Source organism: Typha latifolia, chromosome 1 (genome assembly GCF_019914945.1).
Source record: "Typha latifolia isolate L0001 chromosome 1, TyphaL0001v2, whole genome shotgun sequence".
NCBI lineage: Eukaryota > Viridiplantae > Streptophyta > Magnoliopsida > Poales > Typhaceae > Typha > Typha latifolia.
In genome coordinates this window covers 16271222-16286273 of record NC_133086.1, presented here as the reverse complement: position 1 = coordinate 16286273, position 15052 = coordinate 16271222, and the positions used below count along the sequence as shown (strand labels likewise).

Here is a 15052-nt window from a genome sequence, read left to right as displayed (position 1 = left end):
ATTTGCAGTAATTTAATTTTTATTTTCTTAATTATCAAGAATAATAATAGACAGATAAATTATATTTTTAAATATACTATTAAATAATATAATTATGGTTAATGAATAACAAAACAAATATATAAATAAAGAGTACATAATTACAACAAGAAACTATCTTTCTGCCAGGTTAATTTTAATGAATAAAAAGACTGATATTATTTGTTATAAATAATTTCAGATCCCGACCCCCCTGTTCAAGACCCTGGGGACCTAGCTATCGAGGCTTGATCGTTGCCGTAGCAACGTGAGCGAGTGGTTGTTTGGTATTTGTAGTGATGGTGAGTTGTCTTATCCCCTAGACGCATTTCTCAAATTATGTTATATTATATATTATGTACATGCATGTTTTGGCCTCTAGTATGAGTATATGACTTTATCTATTGATGATTACAGTCGAGCATATTTTATCATGCATCTGATTAGGTTGATCTGGGATATGAGCACATTGGTGATATATAGAGATGATGAGAGATGATTATACTGTTATAATATTTTGTCCAGTTGATTTGTAGCATGAGTATGCATATAATAGATTGGCATGAGTATGCATGTGTTGACAACATGATCGGAGACTATATTGCATTATTTTTCTCTTGATTCCTGTTCCACCTAAATTCCTGTTATACATTGACTTGTTATCGTACCGGATATGCATATGATATGTTATTTAGAAGTAAAGCATTAAATGTGATTGATAGGATAGTTGATAGAAAGCGTGAGGATACCCGAGTGGGCGCGAGGGTTAGGACGCGCTTGGTGGATGATTGATCGCTCGACATAGTCGCGATCTTGTTGGCCTTACGTCCGAGGTCGTTAGTCTGTATGCGCAGCAGACATTCGGACACATGCCGTTCGCTAGGGCATATGGATGTTGATACCCTTAGCGGATGGCGGGGTATAGTTATGTTTGAGATACTCCTTGCGGATAGCAGAGTATGCTCAGAGCCTTCGGGCATGATGTTGAGACCGGGTACCGGGTGTTGACTGTGCACAGTGGTCTAGTATGATGATGACATATAGAGATGACATTGATGACTGAAATGTTGAGAAATGCATATAATTTCATTATTATCTGATTGCCTGATTATCAAGTGGTCAATATACATCATATATAGTTATATTTGATATCATAGCATTATCATGGTCGACATGCATCAGGTGTCATATTTGAGAGACAATTATGATGATAGCATAACATGGAGATTTGTTTACTCATTGTCGAGGATTATATGCTTTTATCAGTTATGACATGTTATCTACATTTCAATTATATATTATTGAGGTTACATTCATACTCTCATTCATAACATGATGCTCTTTCTGATTCATATTATCAAGTACATGATTTACTCTTGGTTTGGTTTCACTGATTCGGGGTAAGGTCTATTCACTGAGCCTTTAGCTCATGACTCTTCTTGTTTCTCATTTCTAAAAACTTAGGTGAACGAGTGGAGCAGGATATTTCCTTAGAGATCTTGTCAGGAGGTGAAGAGTAGTGTGTGGTTAGTGTTATGCGTTAGATGTGTTATCTTATTTAATGTATTAGTGAACATCCTCCAAAGTGTGTCTTTATCCTTAACTTATATTTTAGCATGTGATTTTATACTTGTATAATTATGTATGTACCACCATTGTGTATATGTTATGGTGAAAAACTCTTAATGATGTGTTGTGGCCTGTGTGGGGCCCAAGTAGGATTATCCGTGTACTGTTGGCAGTTAGACTTGTGTTTTTCTTAATTTAGATATCGTGGATAAATTATGATGTTTATACATGTTTATTTGATTGTTAGTATTTAAATAAATAGTTAGGTGCCACACACATGCCATGTGGGCTCGTGCCATGCACGTATTTAGGGTTGTGGGTGTTACAAAATATATGATGCGATGAAATCCCCAATGGTACATGCATCACATGCATACTCATGCTAGTCTATCACATGCATACTCATGCTACAGATCACCTCGACATAAAGTCATAATAGTATAGTCATCTCTATACATCATCAACACACTCATATCCAAGATTAGTCTACTCACATGAATGATAAAATATGCTCAACTGAAATTATCTCTAGATAAGATCATATAATCATACTGGAGGCCAAAACATGCATATACATAATTATATAATATATCGTAATTTGAGAAAGGTATATAGGGGATAAGACTACTCACTTCCGATTAGAAGACACGTATCCCTCCCATCTGTCAACCGAGTGTCAACTAGTCGCTAGCAAGGTCCACGGGATCTCAAATAAAGGGTTCGGGGTCTGAAAATATTTAAGTAGCATTAAGATAGTCGTTCATCCAATTAGAAATAGTTCAAGTAAAATATAAAGGTTTATTAGGTTTAGAATCATTTCTTTTATTTTTGATTACATAACTAGATCTATTTTATATAAAATATTCTAAATATATAATTATAAAATAAAAACTAAATAATTATAAATAAGATATAAGTACATACAAGATCTATTTTATAATAAATTTTATAATTTTTACTCTATCTTGACTAATCAGAAACTATATGGTCTTTACTTAGTTATACAAAATAAATAAATAAATAATAAGACTAGTATCTTATTCTACATACAATAGTATATAATAAATTGTTAAAATTACTTAAATTGTATATATTATGAATATTAGTACATAAATCTAATAATTATAATTTACCAAACTATCTATTAATCTAATAGAAATATAAATAAATAAATATAAGTATTACCTACATGTAATAGTTTATAACCTAATGAATCATTAACTATACTAATTATAATTAATAATAATCATATTGAAGAATATATATCACTATTAAAATAATTAATATCTAAATAATCTATTTGCACTAATTAAGAAAGAAATACCTAAATAACATAAATTAAATTTTTTTTAAAAATTACATTGCCACCGGTGTTGGGCCGAGCTTAGCATTGTTGTAGAAAGAGAATGAGAAGAAGGAGAAGAAGCTAAGGAAGAAGAAGAAGAAGAAGAAGAAGAAGAGAAGAAAGAGAGGAGGGGACCGAGCTGGTGGGGAGGGGGCTTGGCCACTGTTGGCCAGTCAGCGGTCGGCCTCTCGTCAGCGGTTCAGTTTCGACGAACCCGAGAGAGAGAGAGAGAGAGGCCCACCTTGGTGGCAGCAAGCCGGCGGCAGCACAAGGGAAGAGAGAGAAAAAGAGTTTGAGAGAGAGAGAGAGAGAGAGTTTCTCACCCGTTGGGCTTAGCTTGGGCATGAGGTCGACCACAATGTAGCCGGTCGCGTTATGCCCAAATAGATTTAATTTTTAATTTTTTTAGGGCTAGATTGTTACATCTTTATCATCTAAAATTCGATCGATATTATTTTATATGCATTGAAAAATTTTATCCAATCCTCTATAATTTCTGTAACCAATGAATATATTTAAATTCGTTATGTGGTTTAGTCAAATATGTTAGAAAAGTAATAGATACACTTTTGTCTATACAATAAGAAAATAAAGTGGCATAAATAAAACTACAGCGTGTGTGAAGTAAATCTATGCCTAAATCACAAAGAGTTAATATAATTTCGCCCTTTTTTACTATTCTCTTTTCAAACAGCTAGATGAAAAGAAGAGATAGAGTTGTATAAATTATTTATTAGATGCACAAAATGTATCTTGCACCTAATTAGACACGCTGGTATTCTAATAATATTAAAAAAAAATCTCCTTTCTCTAGCTAAAAATAACGACCAGTTGAATATACAAATACTTTTTATTAATTAAAATTATCTTCTTTTCCTCCGGCTAAAGGGAAAAATATTATAACTACATACTTTACTCTTATAGTTTTTTTTATCGTCCACGAGCCTGAAGGCTAGATACAAAGACACTTAGGACCTACCGAGCTTTTAGCTGCCTAGTCTAGGCTTCAAGTCATGTGCGTTGCTGAACAATTGCTCCGAACTAAACGTCGTCGAGACCTACTCCAAGCCATTGTGTTAACGAGCTATTCCTTCAAGTTAACCGCATTGTTGAGCCATCAACCGAATCGAGCCAACCCACCAAACCCTAGATAATTTCTCTACAATATTATTTGGAGTTACAGTTAAACCCATAACCCCCTTGGTCACGGGAAAGTACCTACCAACTCTACTATAGTCGATTAATATTTTACTCCTATAGTTGGTCAAGCCCTTCAAGCTATCTCTCCTTCCTTATTCATATCTCTATCTTATATAAATATTTTTACACTGTAAGCTTAGAAAAAAGATACTGTAATTTTGCCATTTTTATGTGTTTATTAATTTTAATAATAATCAGTTAGGATTATACTAAAAAGTTAATGGCAACGACAATTATGAAAGAATCAAAAAATAAATTTAAAAATTATAATAATCTAAAGAATGCAATGACAATTATAATATTTTGAAAGTTTTCAGTGACAATAAAACCCTATTATTATGACTTTGTAACGATAATTCAACATTGTTGACCCTACTCCAGTCGACTGCTCTCGCTTACAATTTTATAACTCGTTTCGCAGATCCGATGGTCTCGGTACAAAGGAAGTGGATCGAGAGCCGTGGAAGAGGTTTCTCCTCGATCGTTTGATCTGGCTCTGGATATATCGTCTCCGTCTCCTAGGATTTCTTCCTCGTGAGCTGAGATGCAAGGATTTTCCTGGATCGCTCTCGTCGTGGCTTTCGGATGCCTCTTCCAAGCCCTCGATGCAAGCCCTGGCGACGCCAATCCGCTGTATAGGTACTCTTCTTTTCCCGATCCGTGTGAAATCTCTTCCAAACCCCTAAAGATAGGATCTTCCGAACCATGATATAGTTGAACGCTAAGGAAGAAAAAGTACAAGAGAGGGAAAGTCTCTATGATCCATATATGAGTTTGATTCATTCTATATGCTGTTTAGGTTGTTTCTGATCTTCCTAAAGCAATTAAAATTAACACTAAAGGCGTAAGACATTGATTTGATGAGCTGACAAGATGGTTAGCTATATGGACGTACAGATTTAGGGATAGTATGGTAAATGAGATGAGTCAATTAGAATACTCCAAAAATAATCCGTGGATGGAAATTTTCAATTCCGTAAGCTTTGGAGAAAAGTGGAATTTTAACTGGTTGAACATGCTTTCTGCTCTAATTCTGCATTTCTAAAGTGAGTAACTGAGAGAAGGTGCCCTTGGTTGGTCCAGTGGCTTTTCTGATTGTTGCTGTCTGCATATTTCTGATTACAGAAGATACAGTAGATGTTATTATTCGCAATTATCAATATTTTGTCCCTTATTGTAACCATTTCTTTCTTGATATATAGAGTAACTAAATGTTAGGTCTCCGTCTCTTCTGAATGTTACAAGATTGTCATTTAAAGGAGCAACCTTCTTGGTCGCATAAGCACCTGGAATCAATGGAACTAAGCTAGGATGCCTAGGCCTCGCCTGTGCATTTGCCTTAACATTTTATTCTATGTAGTCCAATGTTGGATGTTCTTAAACTTCATATTTAGTGTAGATGTTCCTATATTGATGAATTCGAGATTATTAACAATGTTTTTAGTTGAGATGTAATTCTTCATTTTTGGGCTATGTACTCCTTTTAAACTCTTAGTTCAAATAATATTTCTTCCTTTTTGATTCCCCTAGATTACCGATCAGTACCTAAGCACTAAACTTTTTTTGCCTACCCAGCTATTGCTGCTTCTCTTTGAAAACCTTGCACAAAATATGCCTTCAATGTACTGTTATTCTATAAAACATCTCTGAAACGCTCTTCTCCCATTGTACTGTGATCAGTATCTAATGTTCTCAAAACATTTTTCTCTTTTGGTTGAAGGTCAATATCTTCCTTGTCCTGTTAATATGCGATTCTATTTTGATAACTAAGAAACTTCATATAACATTTTCTACCAACTTGGAAACTTTGGTAAATTATTTGGTAATTGCCAAATTACCTTTAATCTACCATTATTCTGCATCCTAGTTGCACTTCCTGGTCTTCTATATATATATGTATATATTAATATATCTATAATCCGTGTGTAAATAAACACATCTCTGACATATTCATCAATAATGCTAACCATTTATAACAAATCGTTAATACTAACATAAAGGGAGTACTTTGATATAAGGATTGGCTGCATGCTCTAGTCTTTCATCAGGTTACCAAAAACTCATACAGGTATATTGTCTATAGGAAATTATTATAGCCTTAGAACATTGGAAGATAGCTGTTCTTTAGTTCTTTTGAAGATGAAGTGGGTTAGGTAATGACATTAGGAATTTAGGATATTTTCATATTATTACCATAGTATCTAAATGTTAGGAGCCTAGGATAATACATCTTTTACTTCTTAGATATATTCTAGGTTCCAAAATGTCCCTAAGAAGGTCGACATATTCCCTTCCCAACTCCAATTTCTTGTTTAAATGTTCTTCAATTACCACCATAAGGAGGATCTTGAAGTTTGAGAAGGTTGTGTAATAGAAAGGAAGGTATGGAAGTCAACATCCTTGTAAATTTTTGTTTGATAACAGAAATTTGGCCAAATTCTATTAACATTATGCTAGAATATAAGGGCGAAAATTGTTGGCCAAATACAAATAAAAGGCTGAAAAAAAGTGTGAGAACCTTACAAGGAGAAACAAGGAGAATTCTTGGAACTCACTAACCAAACTGATGTCCAAGTTTTTAATACCTATCTTTTCTACTCGTATATATCGTCATATTTTAAATATTTCTTAGTATAGAAGAAAAAACCTTTATAGGCAAAGAAGACTTGAAATATTTAAATATTTCTTAGTAAGATCCAGTGCCTAAAAGTCTTGTAATCTTGAGGCCACCTCAGCTTAGCCATGATCAGGCCAAGATTTTGGCTGAAAAGCAAATGATTGCTTGGAGCCTGGTCCAATATATAATGGCAGCCTCAGTCTGAGTTTGCAGCTTCTGGCTGGATTTAAGGAAAGCTTTGTTTCCTACATATGTGATGCATTATCATAAACTCAACCCATGTTTAATCCAAACTATCAAGTTATGGTACAAAATAGATTGGTGTTTTATATTTGAAGTGTAAAAGGGCACTTCTAATCAAGCATCTTGAACTTGTAGTCAGACAAAGAATATAGAAAAGGAAAAGAAAAGAAAAGATAGGCTCCTACACTTACTAATCAAACATTCAACCCACTTCCTTTTATTAACATATGAGTCCTCCGCTTACTGATTTGCTGCATACAATGCCTTTATTTTCAATTACTCACAAGTAAATTTCATACAGGCTTTGAGTTATACTTGGTAAAACTTCTAAAAGCACGCATACCTTCCCTAAAAAGCCTAATGTGAGTTCTTGCTGCATGAAAAGTTGACTTCATGTAAGACCATCTAAAGTGTTGCTTACATTTAGCATGATAAGCATAGTCTCACCAAAATAAGATAAGAGACCTTTATTGAGCATGGAACTTTTGGGTCAGATGATTCAAAGCTTTTATAAATGTGAAACATCTGATTGGAAAAGCTATTGCTCATAAGAGCTCTTCATTCTCAACTCTATCCATCAAATCAGCTATCACACTAGATCTTTCGTGCCAAGATTCTCCATTTAGTTCATTGAAAGATCAATTTCTGTATGCACAATCAGTTATGTGCAGAAGAATATATGTTCGAGTAGGTTATATTGTTCAAATTCTTCTTTCTTTGGGATTTGACGAGCATGCTTGAATTTGTAACGGTACTGTGCTCTCAAGATTTTCTTTTTTCTGTTTATTATTAAAGTGGGATCTTCAGGATGTACTGAAAACCTGATTTTGCCTGTGCTGGCTTACAAAATTAGACTCTCAAGAATTTTTTATATCCTGCCAGAACTTGTGTTGAGGAATGCGAGCAGACAGGGGTTACTGGGGAGACCTCCATCCAGCACTGTGACAATGACACCTCTGTCAATGGTTTCTGGTATATGCAAGAGCCACTTTACTTGCAGTGGAAGCAATTAAACTGCAGAAGTGACTGCCGTTACCATTGCATGATGCAAAGAGAAAAGGAACACCAATTACTTGGCCTCAGTCCTATTAAATATCATGGGAAATGGCCCTTCAAACGTGCCTTTGTCTTCCAGGTTTATCATTTTGTTTGCTGGTAGTATCTTGTATTAGTTACACGTATTTGATTCTAGAGCAAGTTCTCATTGGTAAGGTTTTGTTCTCATGGTCATGCTGCTTCAACCAGGAGCCTCTTTCTGCTGCCCTTTCTGCACTCAATCTAATAATGCATTTCACTGGGTGGCTATCTTTCTTCTTGTTAGTGAATTACAAATTGCCTCTTAGGCCTCAGAGTAAGGGGACATACTATGAGTACACTGGCTTGTGGCATATATATGGGGTCTTATCCATGAATGCTTGGTTTTGGAGTTCTATATTCCATACTAGGTAAGTCTTCAACTCCCCTTCCAGCTGATTATATCTACTTGTGAAAATGTAAGGTTTTCCCCACTCTGGTGATGATGACCATTGTTTAATTTCACAGGGATTTTGACCTGACTGAAAAATTGGATTATTCGTCAGCTGTAGCTTTACTTGGATATTCCTTAATCCTGTCATTACTGAGAACATTTAATGTGAAAACTGAAGCTTCAAGGGTCATGTTTGCAGCCCCACTTTTAGCCTTTGTTACGACACACATTTTATATCTCAACTTCTATGAACTCGACTATGGTGCGCTTTCTCCTCCTTATCTTTGGGAATTGCCATGTTTTACCTATCTAAATTTGCTGATGCAATGATATATAATCTGCCCACAACTGGTAGCATTTCTACATCCGTTTAAATTGCTAGATTCATTCTTTAAATAATGCTTATATATTTTGTTCTTTAATTCGTGAGCTGTATGTACAGCTTCCAGGTGAACATAGTATACCAAACTGTACCTTTATTACATTTCCAGAGAAGCTTATATACTTTTTTTCTCTTACTTAACCTGATCTTCATACTTGTTTTACTTATATGGAGAAATTTCTGTAGTTCGGTTCCCAAATAATGCAAAAATTCAGGTGTTATCCTTCCACAGTCAAGTTATTTAGGTGCAAATACTCCATCTGTTTAATTTTGTGAGATTGTCCATCAGGTTGGAACATGAAAGTTTGCGTGCTGATGGGTGTAGTTCAACTTCTTACATGGGCAATCTGGGCCGGTATTACTCATCACCCTTCACGATTCAAGCTTTGGACTGTAGTATTTGGAGGAGCTCTTGCGATGCTTCTTGAGATATATGACTTCCCTCCATACAAAGGATATGTTGATGCCCATGCATTGTGGCATGCGAGCACGATTCCGCTCACCTTTCTCTTCTGGAGCTTCATCAGGGATGATGCTGAATTCCGTACCTCAACTCTTCTTAAGAAGGTCAAGTAATGTTAGCATTGGTGAAGATCATGGACGAGAAACTCCAGATATCAACTTCCCATTTCTTGTCGAGGGAGTATAGTCAGTCATCTATCATACTAACAAAATCGTCCAAGTTAGCCTATTTTTTATCATTTGTTTCTGTTTCTCAACATTTTGAGATGAAAATTGTCATCCCTTTTCATCTCTTGTGAATTTTATATTTGAGAATAGTGCTACTTTGCTAGCCGAAAACCATAGACCCATTGTTGTATCTTTGCATGAACTAATGAGATGGAGTTTCATAGATCTTCTGACTTAAAATTCTAGTACGACAGAGCAAAATTGGATTATGGAAAAAGGAAGCATGTGCTATCAAATAGGATAAAATTGGATGGCCATCAGTAGTAACACTTGCAAGGCTGGAAAAGTGCAAGATATATTTCTCAAGCAGGTTTTTTTTTCCTCCTAAAGCAGTTTTCTCTTCAACCAATAAAGAGTAGTGTGATTGTATATGCTGATTGTCAATATGATAGTGTTCCTTTGGTTAAAAGAGCTTAAGAGCTTATGTTGTATAAAAGTTTCTTGAGTTTAAATTATTAAACTCTTGCTTCTCTCTAAAAAACGAAATTGTATAAGTTGATTCACACATTTCTTCTCACATCATGCATTTGAAGCCCTTTTAAAAGAGAGGAACTTAGTATGGTAACATCTAATGTATCAAATGACAACAACCCAAGCATAATTATATAAGATCAATTTTAATATAACACAAAAAGAAAAGAAAGAGGACTAAAAGATTTATGTAGACATACCCTCCAGCATGGGCAAACAATTGAACATACATGCTTACCTACAGTGTGTGCACAAACCAGCATCCGAAGGTAGACGACTCTCCTAAGATATCATAAATTTGAGAAGAAGCTCGACTCTCTTGGGAACCAGATGGGCTCCATCTCTAGTACATCTGTAACCCAAAGAACGAGTGGTGTTCTACCCAATTCACGGATTTGTTGTGAATATGAGATATTTGATGATTTTAGAGGGTTGAGAGGAAGAAGAGACACTCATCAATCAAGGAAGGATTCAATCGACTCAAGATGATTTTGTGGACGCTGTTCAAAATATTGCCCATGAGGAAGGAGGGAATGAGCTTTGATAGTTTGATGTACACCTCCAAATTTCTTTTACGCAAACACCAGTCTCTCTGAATCACCAACTCTGCTAGAATTTTTATCTACTTCTAAAACCTTCACGTTCCCGCTCTATCTAGTGAGGAAGATGATCTCCTCTCCTTTTATTTTTGTTCAGGGTTCTCTTTCTATGCAGAAGAAGTTTATCCCAAAGGTAAGACTTTTTGACTCTTTTTTTATATACGAAGTCGTCATCCTTTTGTTTTACTAGGAATTTTGTCTATGGATACTCGGGATGTCAGTCTTAATATTTGATATATTAGTTCCCAATTTGTGAACAAAATACATATTATTTTGTAGTAGCTAATGATAATAATAATAACAAAAAAAAGGAGTGTTAGGCATAGTAGATGAAAGGTGGAAGTAAATTAAAGGAGCTTTCAATATTTTTATTAAAAAAAAAAATGTTCAAAGAGTGTTCTTAGTGTTGCATGAAATTCATCCGCTTTAGTTTTGATAGTAGTTTCCAAAATTTATAATTTTAGGAAGTCAGGAGGGCAAGTCCACCTCTAGGCAATTTGTTACGGGTAAATAGTTTAGATGTTCATGGCTTAGCTTGACAGTTTGATTCGGCTCAGTTTAATGACTCAGCTATGTATTAGCTTAGAAGAACAGCTCGACGACATAGCAGCTAGAAACAATGACTCGACGATATAATAACTTAGAGCTTAAATTTGATAGCTATGTGTGTTGGCTAAAAACTTAGTAAGACGTAAGTGTCTTTGTATCAAAAGAGTGTTAGCCATATGTTCAACTCATTTTTGACTTTCAGGCTCTTTAGTAATTTAAAAAAAAAATCTAAAGTTTGTAAATTTAAAAACAAAAAATAAGCTAAATGAGAAATTTTTAGAGAACCACTTTTTAAATAGTAATTAACGTCATTTTTTGTTGATCCTAGTAAACTATTTCATATTCTTATTCATCATTGCTGTAGTATTTAAAATATTTTTTTAAAGAATACAAGTCTTAAAAACAAACCAATAATAAGGAATATCTCCCTTGATCCAGCCAGCCATCCAGGTCGATTTGGGGATTATTCTAGGACTCGATCTCGCTGTCGGAGTCCCAGAAGAACGCCAACAACACCAACGACTGCGTTGCTCGAGGGATCCCAATCGATTCATCCCTTGCTTCGATCAATCTACGGCTTCGAATCCATGGCTTCCCGGCGTCGGATGCTCCTCAAAGTCATCATCCTCGGAGACAGCGGGTGAATCCCAATTCGGCTTCAGCTCGATCTCGATCTCGATCCCATTACCTCTTTTCTTATATGTCTAACTCCCGTTTCCTTTCTCCTCTTTTTTCCAGGGTTGGGAAGACGTCTCTGATGAACCAGTATCTTCGAATCCTTGGAAACCTTTTAAAATTCCTTTTGGTTTTTTTTAGAAATAATTGAGATTTATAGTGTTTATCGTGTGTGACTTGGTGTTGTTTGCTTGATGAGTTTAGGTATGTGAACAAGAGGTTTAGTAATCAGTACAAGGCAACGATTGGAGCTGATTTTTTGACAAAAGAAATCCAGTTTGAGGACAGGCTGTTCACTTTGCAAGTGAGTTTGATTTGTGGGTATTGAAAAGTTGATTATAGAATTGTAGAAGCATTTCTGCATGTTTGGTTTTTGACTAGGTAGCAATACTTTAAGATGTTGTGGAAGAAGTAAGGAGTTGGATCATGGACATGTTTGTTTTGTATTGATTTGTTCAGCATGAAGTTTGGAATTGTTGAGGCATCTAGGATTGTTATTCACTTACTCTTACTGTCATTTTGGAGGCCATGCATTCATAGAAATTGAAATGGAAGATTGTAATTTTTCTTAATTTATTTTGAACTTTTTGTTTACTGGAATGTTGATCTATGTTTGCACCCCCTTTGGAAAGGTCTCCATTTTTTTGTAGTGTTTGCAGCTCTAGAAAGTTTGGAAAATAACAACAAAGACACAAGATTTTCCTTTTTCCCTTACAAGTATTGGATTTATCAGTGTTTACAGACTTGGTCAATATCAGTTAGAGTGAGTTTTGTTTCTATCTGTGAGACTTTATAAAAGGTTGTGTTATTGTTCTTCAGTGTCATGTGGATTTACTTTTACTTCGGATGAACAGAAGTATGTATCCTAGGACATATAGGTGTTACTATTGACAAGAAAGAGGATCTACCCCGTGATGAAATTTTTAAATTTGGAAATTTAAGTGAACAGGAAAAAAATATTGATTGGAATCATCCCACCATAGCACATTCATGTTGTAGCAGCTGTGTAATAGATGCAGATCATGGTAAAGCTACTAAGCTAGACTATACATTGAGGACCTCCAGGCAACTCCATCACATCTTCCTTTTCTAGACCATTTGAATGAGGCACTAAGGAAGCTTGTGATAATAATTAGGTTCTTGCTTGCTTTTCTACTGCCTTTCATTGTGCTTATTTACACCGTTGTATTGTTCAATGTGCTTTAAAGGCATGAAGTGTAATTGCTATCCTAGAACCTGTCCATACTGGATATTTGGACAAATTTTAAATCCTCGTCTCCTTATCCCCTATTTCTCCTTGAAGTTTCTTCTTCTTGTTCAATTATGCTTAAATGTCTGGATAACCTCCTTGATTTAGGCTCATTGTCTGTGCGCTTTCGTGGAATCCAGATCTGGGATACAGCAGGGCAGGAAAGATTTCAGAGTCTTGGTGTTGCATTCTATCGTGGAGCTGATTGTTGTGTCCTTGTGTATGATGTTAATGTAATGAAGTCATTTGATAACCTAAATAATTGGCGTGAGGAATTTCTGCTACAGGTGACTAACCTTCCAAGGACATCATTCTCAAATAAATTTAATGAGAACATGCTGATTGAACACTTGCTTGCATTGTCTAATTTCAGGCTAGCCCATCCGACCCTGAGAATTTCCCCTTTGTAGTGTTGGGAAACAAAATAGATGTTGATGGTGGTAATAGCCGAGTGGTGAGAACTTTGCTGCGATATTACATTCATCATAGCTAAACTGTTGGAAATTACTTTGGATAATCATTTTATTCTTGTTATCTTTATGAATATTGATTTGGCCTTCTTTCATGGGTTTTCAGGTTTCTGAGAAGAAAGCTAGGGCATGGTGTGCATCTAAGGGGAACATTCCCTACTTCGAGACATCTGCTAAAGAAGGATTCAATGTTGAAGCTGCTTTCGAGTGCATAGCTAAGAATGCTTTGAAGAACGAACCAGAGGAAGAGATGTGAGTGCCTCTCTAGTTGCCAAAAAAGTCATTTTTTGTTAATTAAATTTGTTTTTTTATTCTTTAGAATATCCTTGTCAAGGGAATTGATTTTCACAACCCACTTTCCAACTCCACACCTTTTCACTTTTTGTGTTGGAGAAGTGATCTGTCAATAGTGTTTTTTGCTCTGTCAATATCACTACCTCTACAATAAAGTGTGGACACATCAAAGAGACGTATCCTTTCAGTTCTATAAGTACTTTTTGAACCAGCTAAGTGGCTTCTTAAAGATAAGGGTTAGTAGTATCGTGCAAGTTGACACAGATATAATTCCCGGAACACTGTTGAGAGGGACCATATTTTTCAACTAACCTTTTAACTGTGGATAACTTAAGACTGATGGTTTGATTTACTTATGTCAGATATCTTCCAGACACCATTGATGTGGCTGGTGGTGGACGGCAGCAACGGTCATCAGGTTGTGAATGCTAGTATGATATCAGCCCACTGTACTTCTCAGATTTGTTCTGTTTGACATAGTTATTCAGTTGGAGGCTAGATTACTCCTTGTTCAATATTCAGCACACCATGTTTAAAAGGTCCCAGTTGTTTTGTTGTCCCTCTCTTTGTTTCCTTGTAATTTGAGTAACTCATATGAATTGCTTTCTATCTTCTTGTGCTATATGAATATAACTTTTGAGTTGTTTGTTTTGTTAAAACTTTGCTTGTTGAGCTCAGATCCTGGTGTCTTAATGTTATGTCTCCAAGTAGTTCTCAAACATGGTAAAGGAGGGTTGATTGAGGTAGGTCGACATCTGCATAGATCTTTGTCAAGAAATTGAGATAAATCCTTGAAAAAAGAACGTTCATTGGAGATTGCACATAACTTAATCAAGGCTACCAGGAGAAGGATCCATGTAACCAATCACAAATAGTTGGGAGGAACTGCTTCTTGTTCTTTGCTGAGGTTTTATTTTCAGTTTAACATGCAAGCATTCTAGTAGATGCACTTTCAAACCTGTGTGAACAAAAGAAAATATAAGATGGAAGACGAGCATCAGAAGAGGAGCAAGAATGAGGTTGAACGCATCACTTACTTGGTAGTTTTCCTGGAATTAACAGTTTCTACCTCTCTCCACCTTTTAGATGCTGAGATAACATCAGATCATAAGGTGCCTGAAAAATAGGACTACTCTAGATATTATATATTTTTTAAGATGTTTTGTGAATTATTGTAAATAATTATCCATCAATGTTCGACGCCCCGATGGTT

General features: G+C 35.4%; 2 protein-coding genes across 2 annotated transcripts; both read left to right on the top strand.

The window, feature by feature from the left end:
• Window positions 1-4486: 4486 nt before the first annotated feature.
• Window positions 4487-9695, top strand: LOC140786768 (uncharacterized). Its single transcript, XM_073135407.1, has 5 exons — window positions 4487-4771; window positions 7875-8127; window positions 8238-8437; window positions 8535-8722; window positions 9132-9695. Exons 1-5 carry the CDS (start codon window positions 4677-4679, stop codon window positions 9416-9418), a joined length of 1023 nt encoding a protein of 340 aa, XP_072991508.1. The 5' UTR covers window positions 4487-4676; the 3' UTR covers window positions 9419-9695.
• Window positions 9696-11468: 1773 nt separating this feature from the next.
• On the top strand, window positions 11469-14498 carry LOC140786760 (ras-related protein Rab7). The gene is made up of 7 exons (XM_073135396.1): window positions 11469-11791; window positions 11890-11916; window positions 12031-12130; window positions 13216-13362; window positions 13449-13529; window positions 13652-13797; window positions 14202-14498. Exons 1-7 carry the CDS (start codon window positions 11739-11741, stop codon window positions 14269-14271), a joined length of 624 nt encoding a protein of 207 aa, XP_072991497.1. The 5' UTR covers window positions 11469-11738; the 3' UTR covers window positions 14272-14498.
• The last annotated feature ends 554 nt before the right edge of the window (window positions 14499-15052 follow it).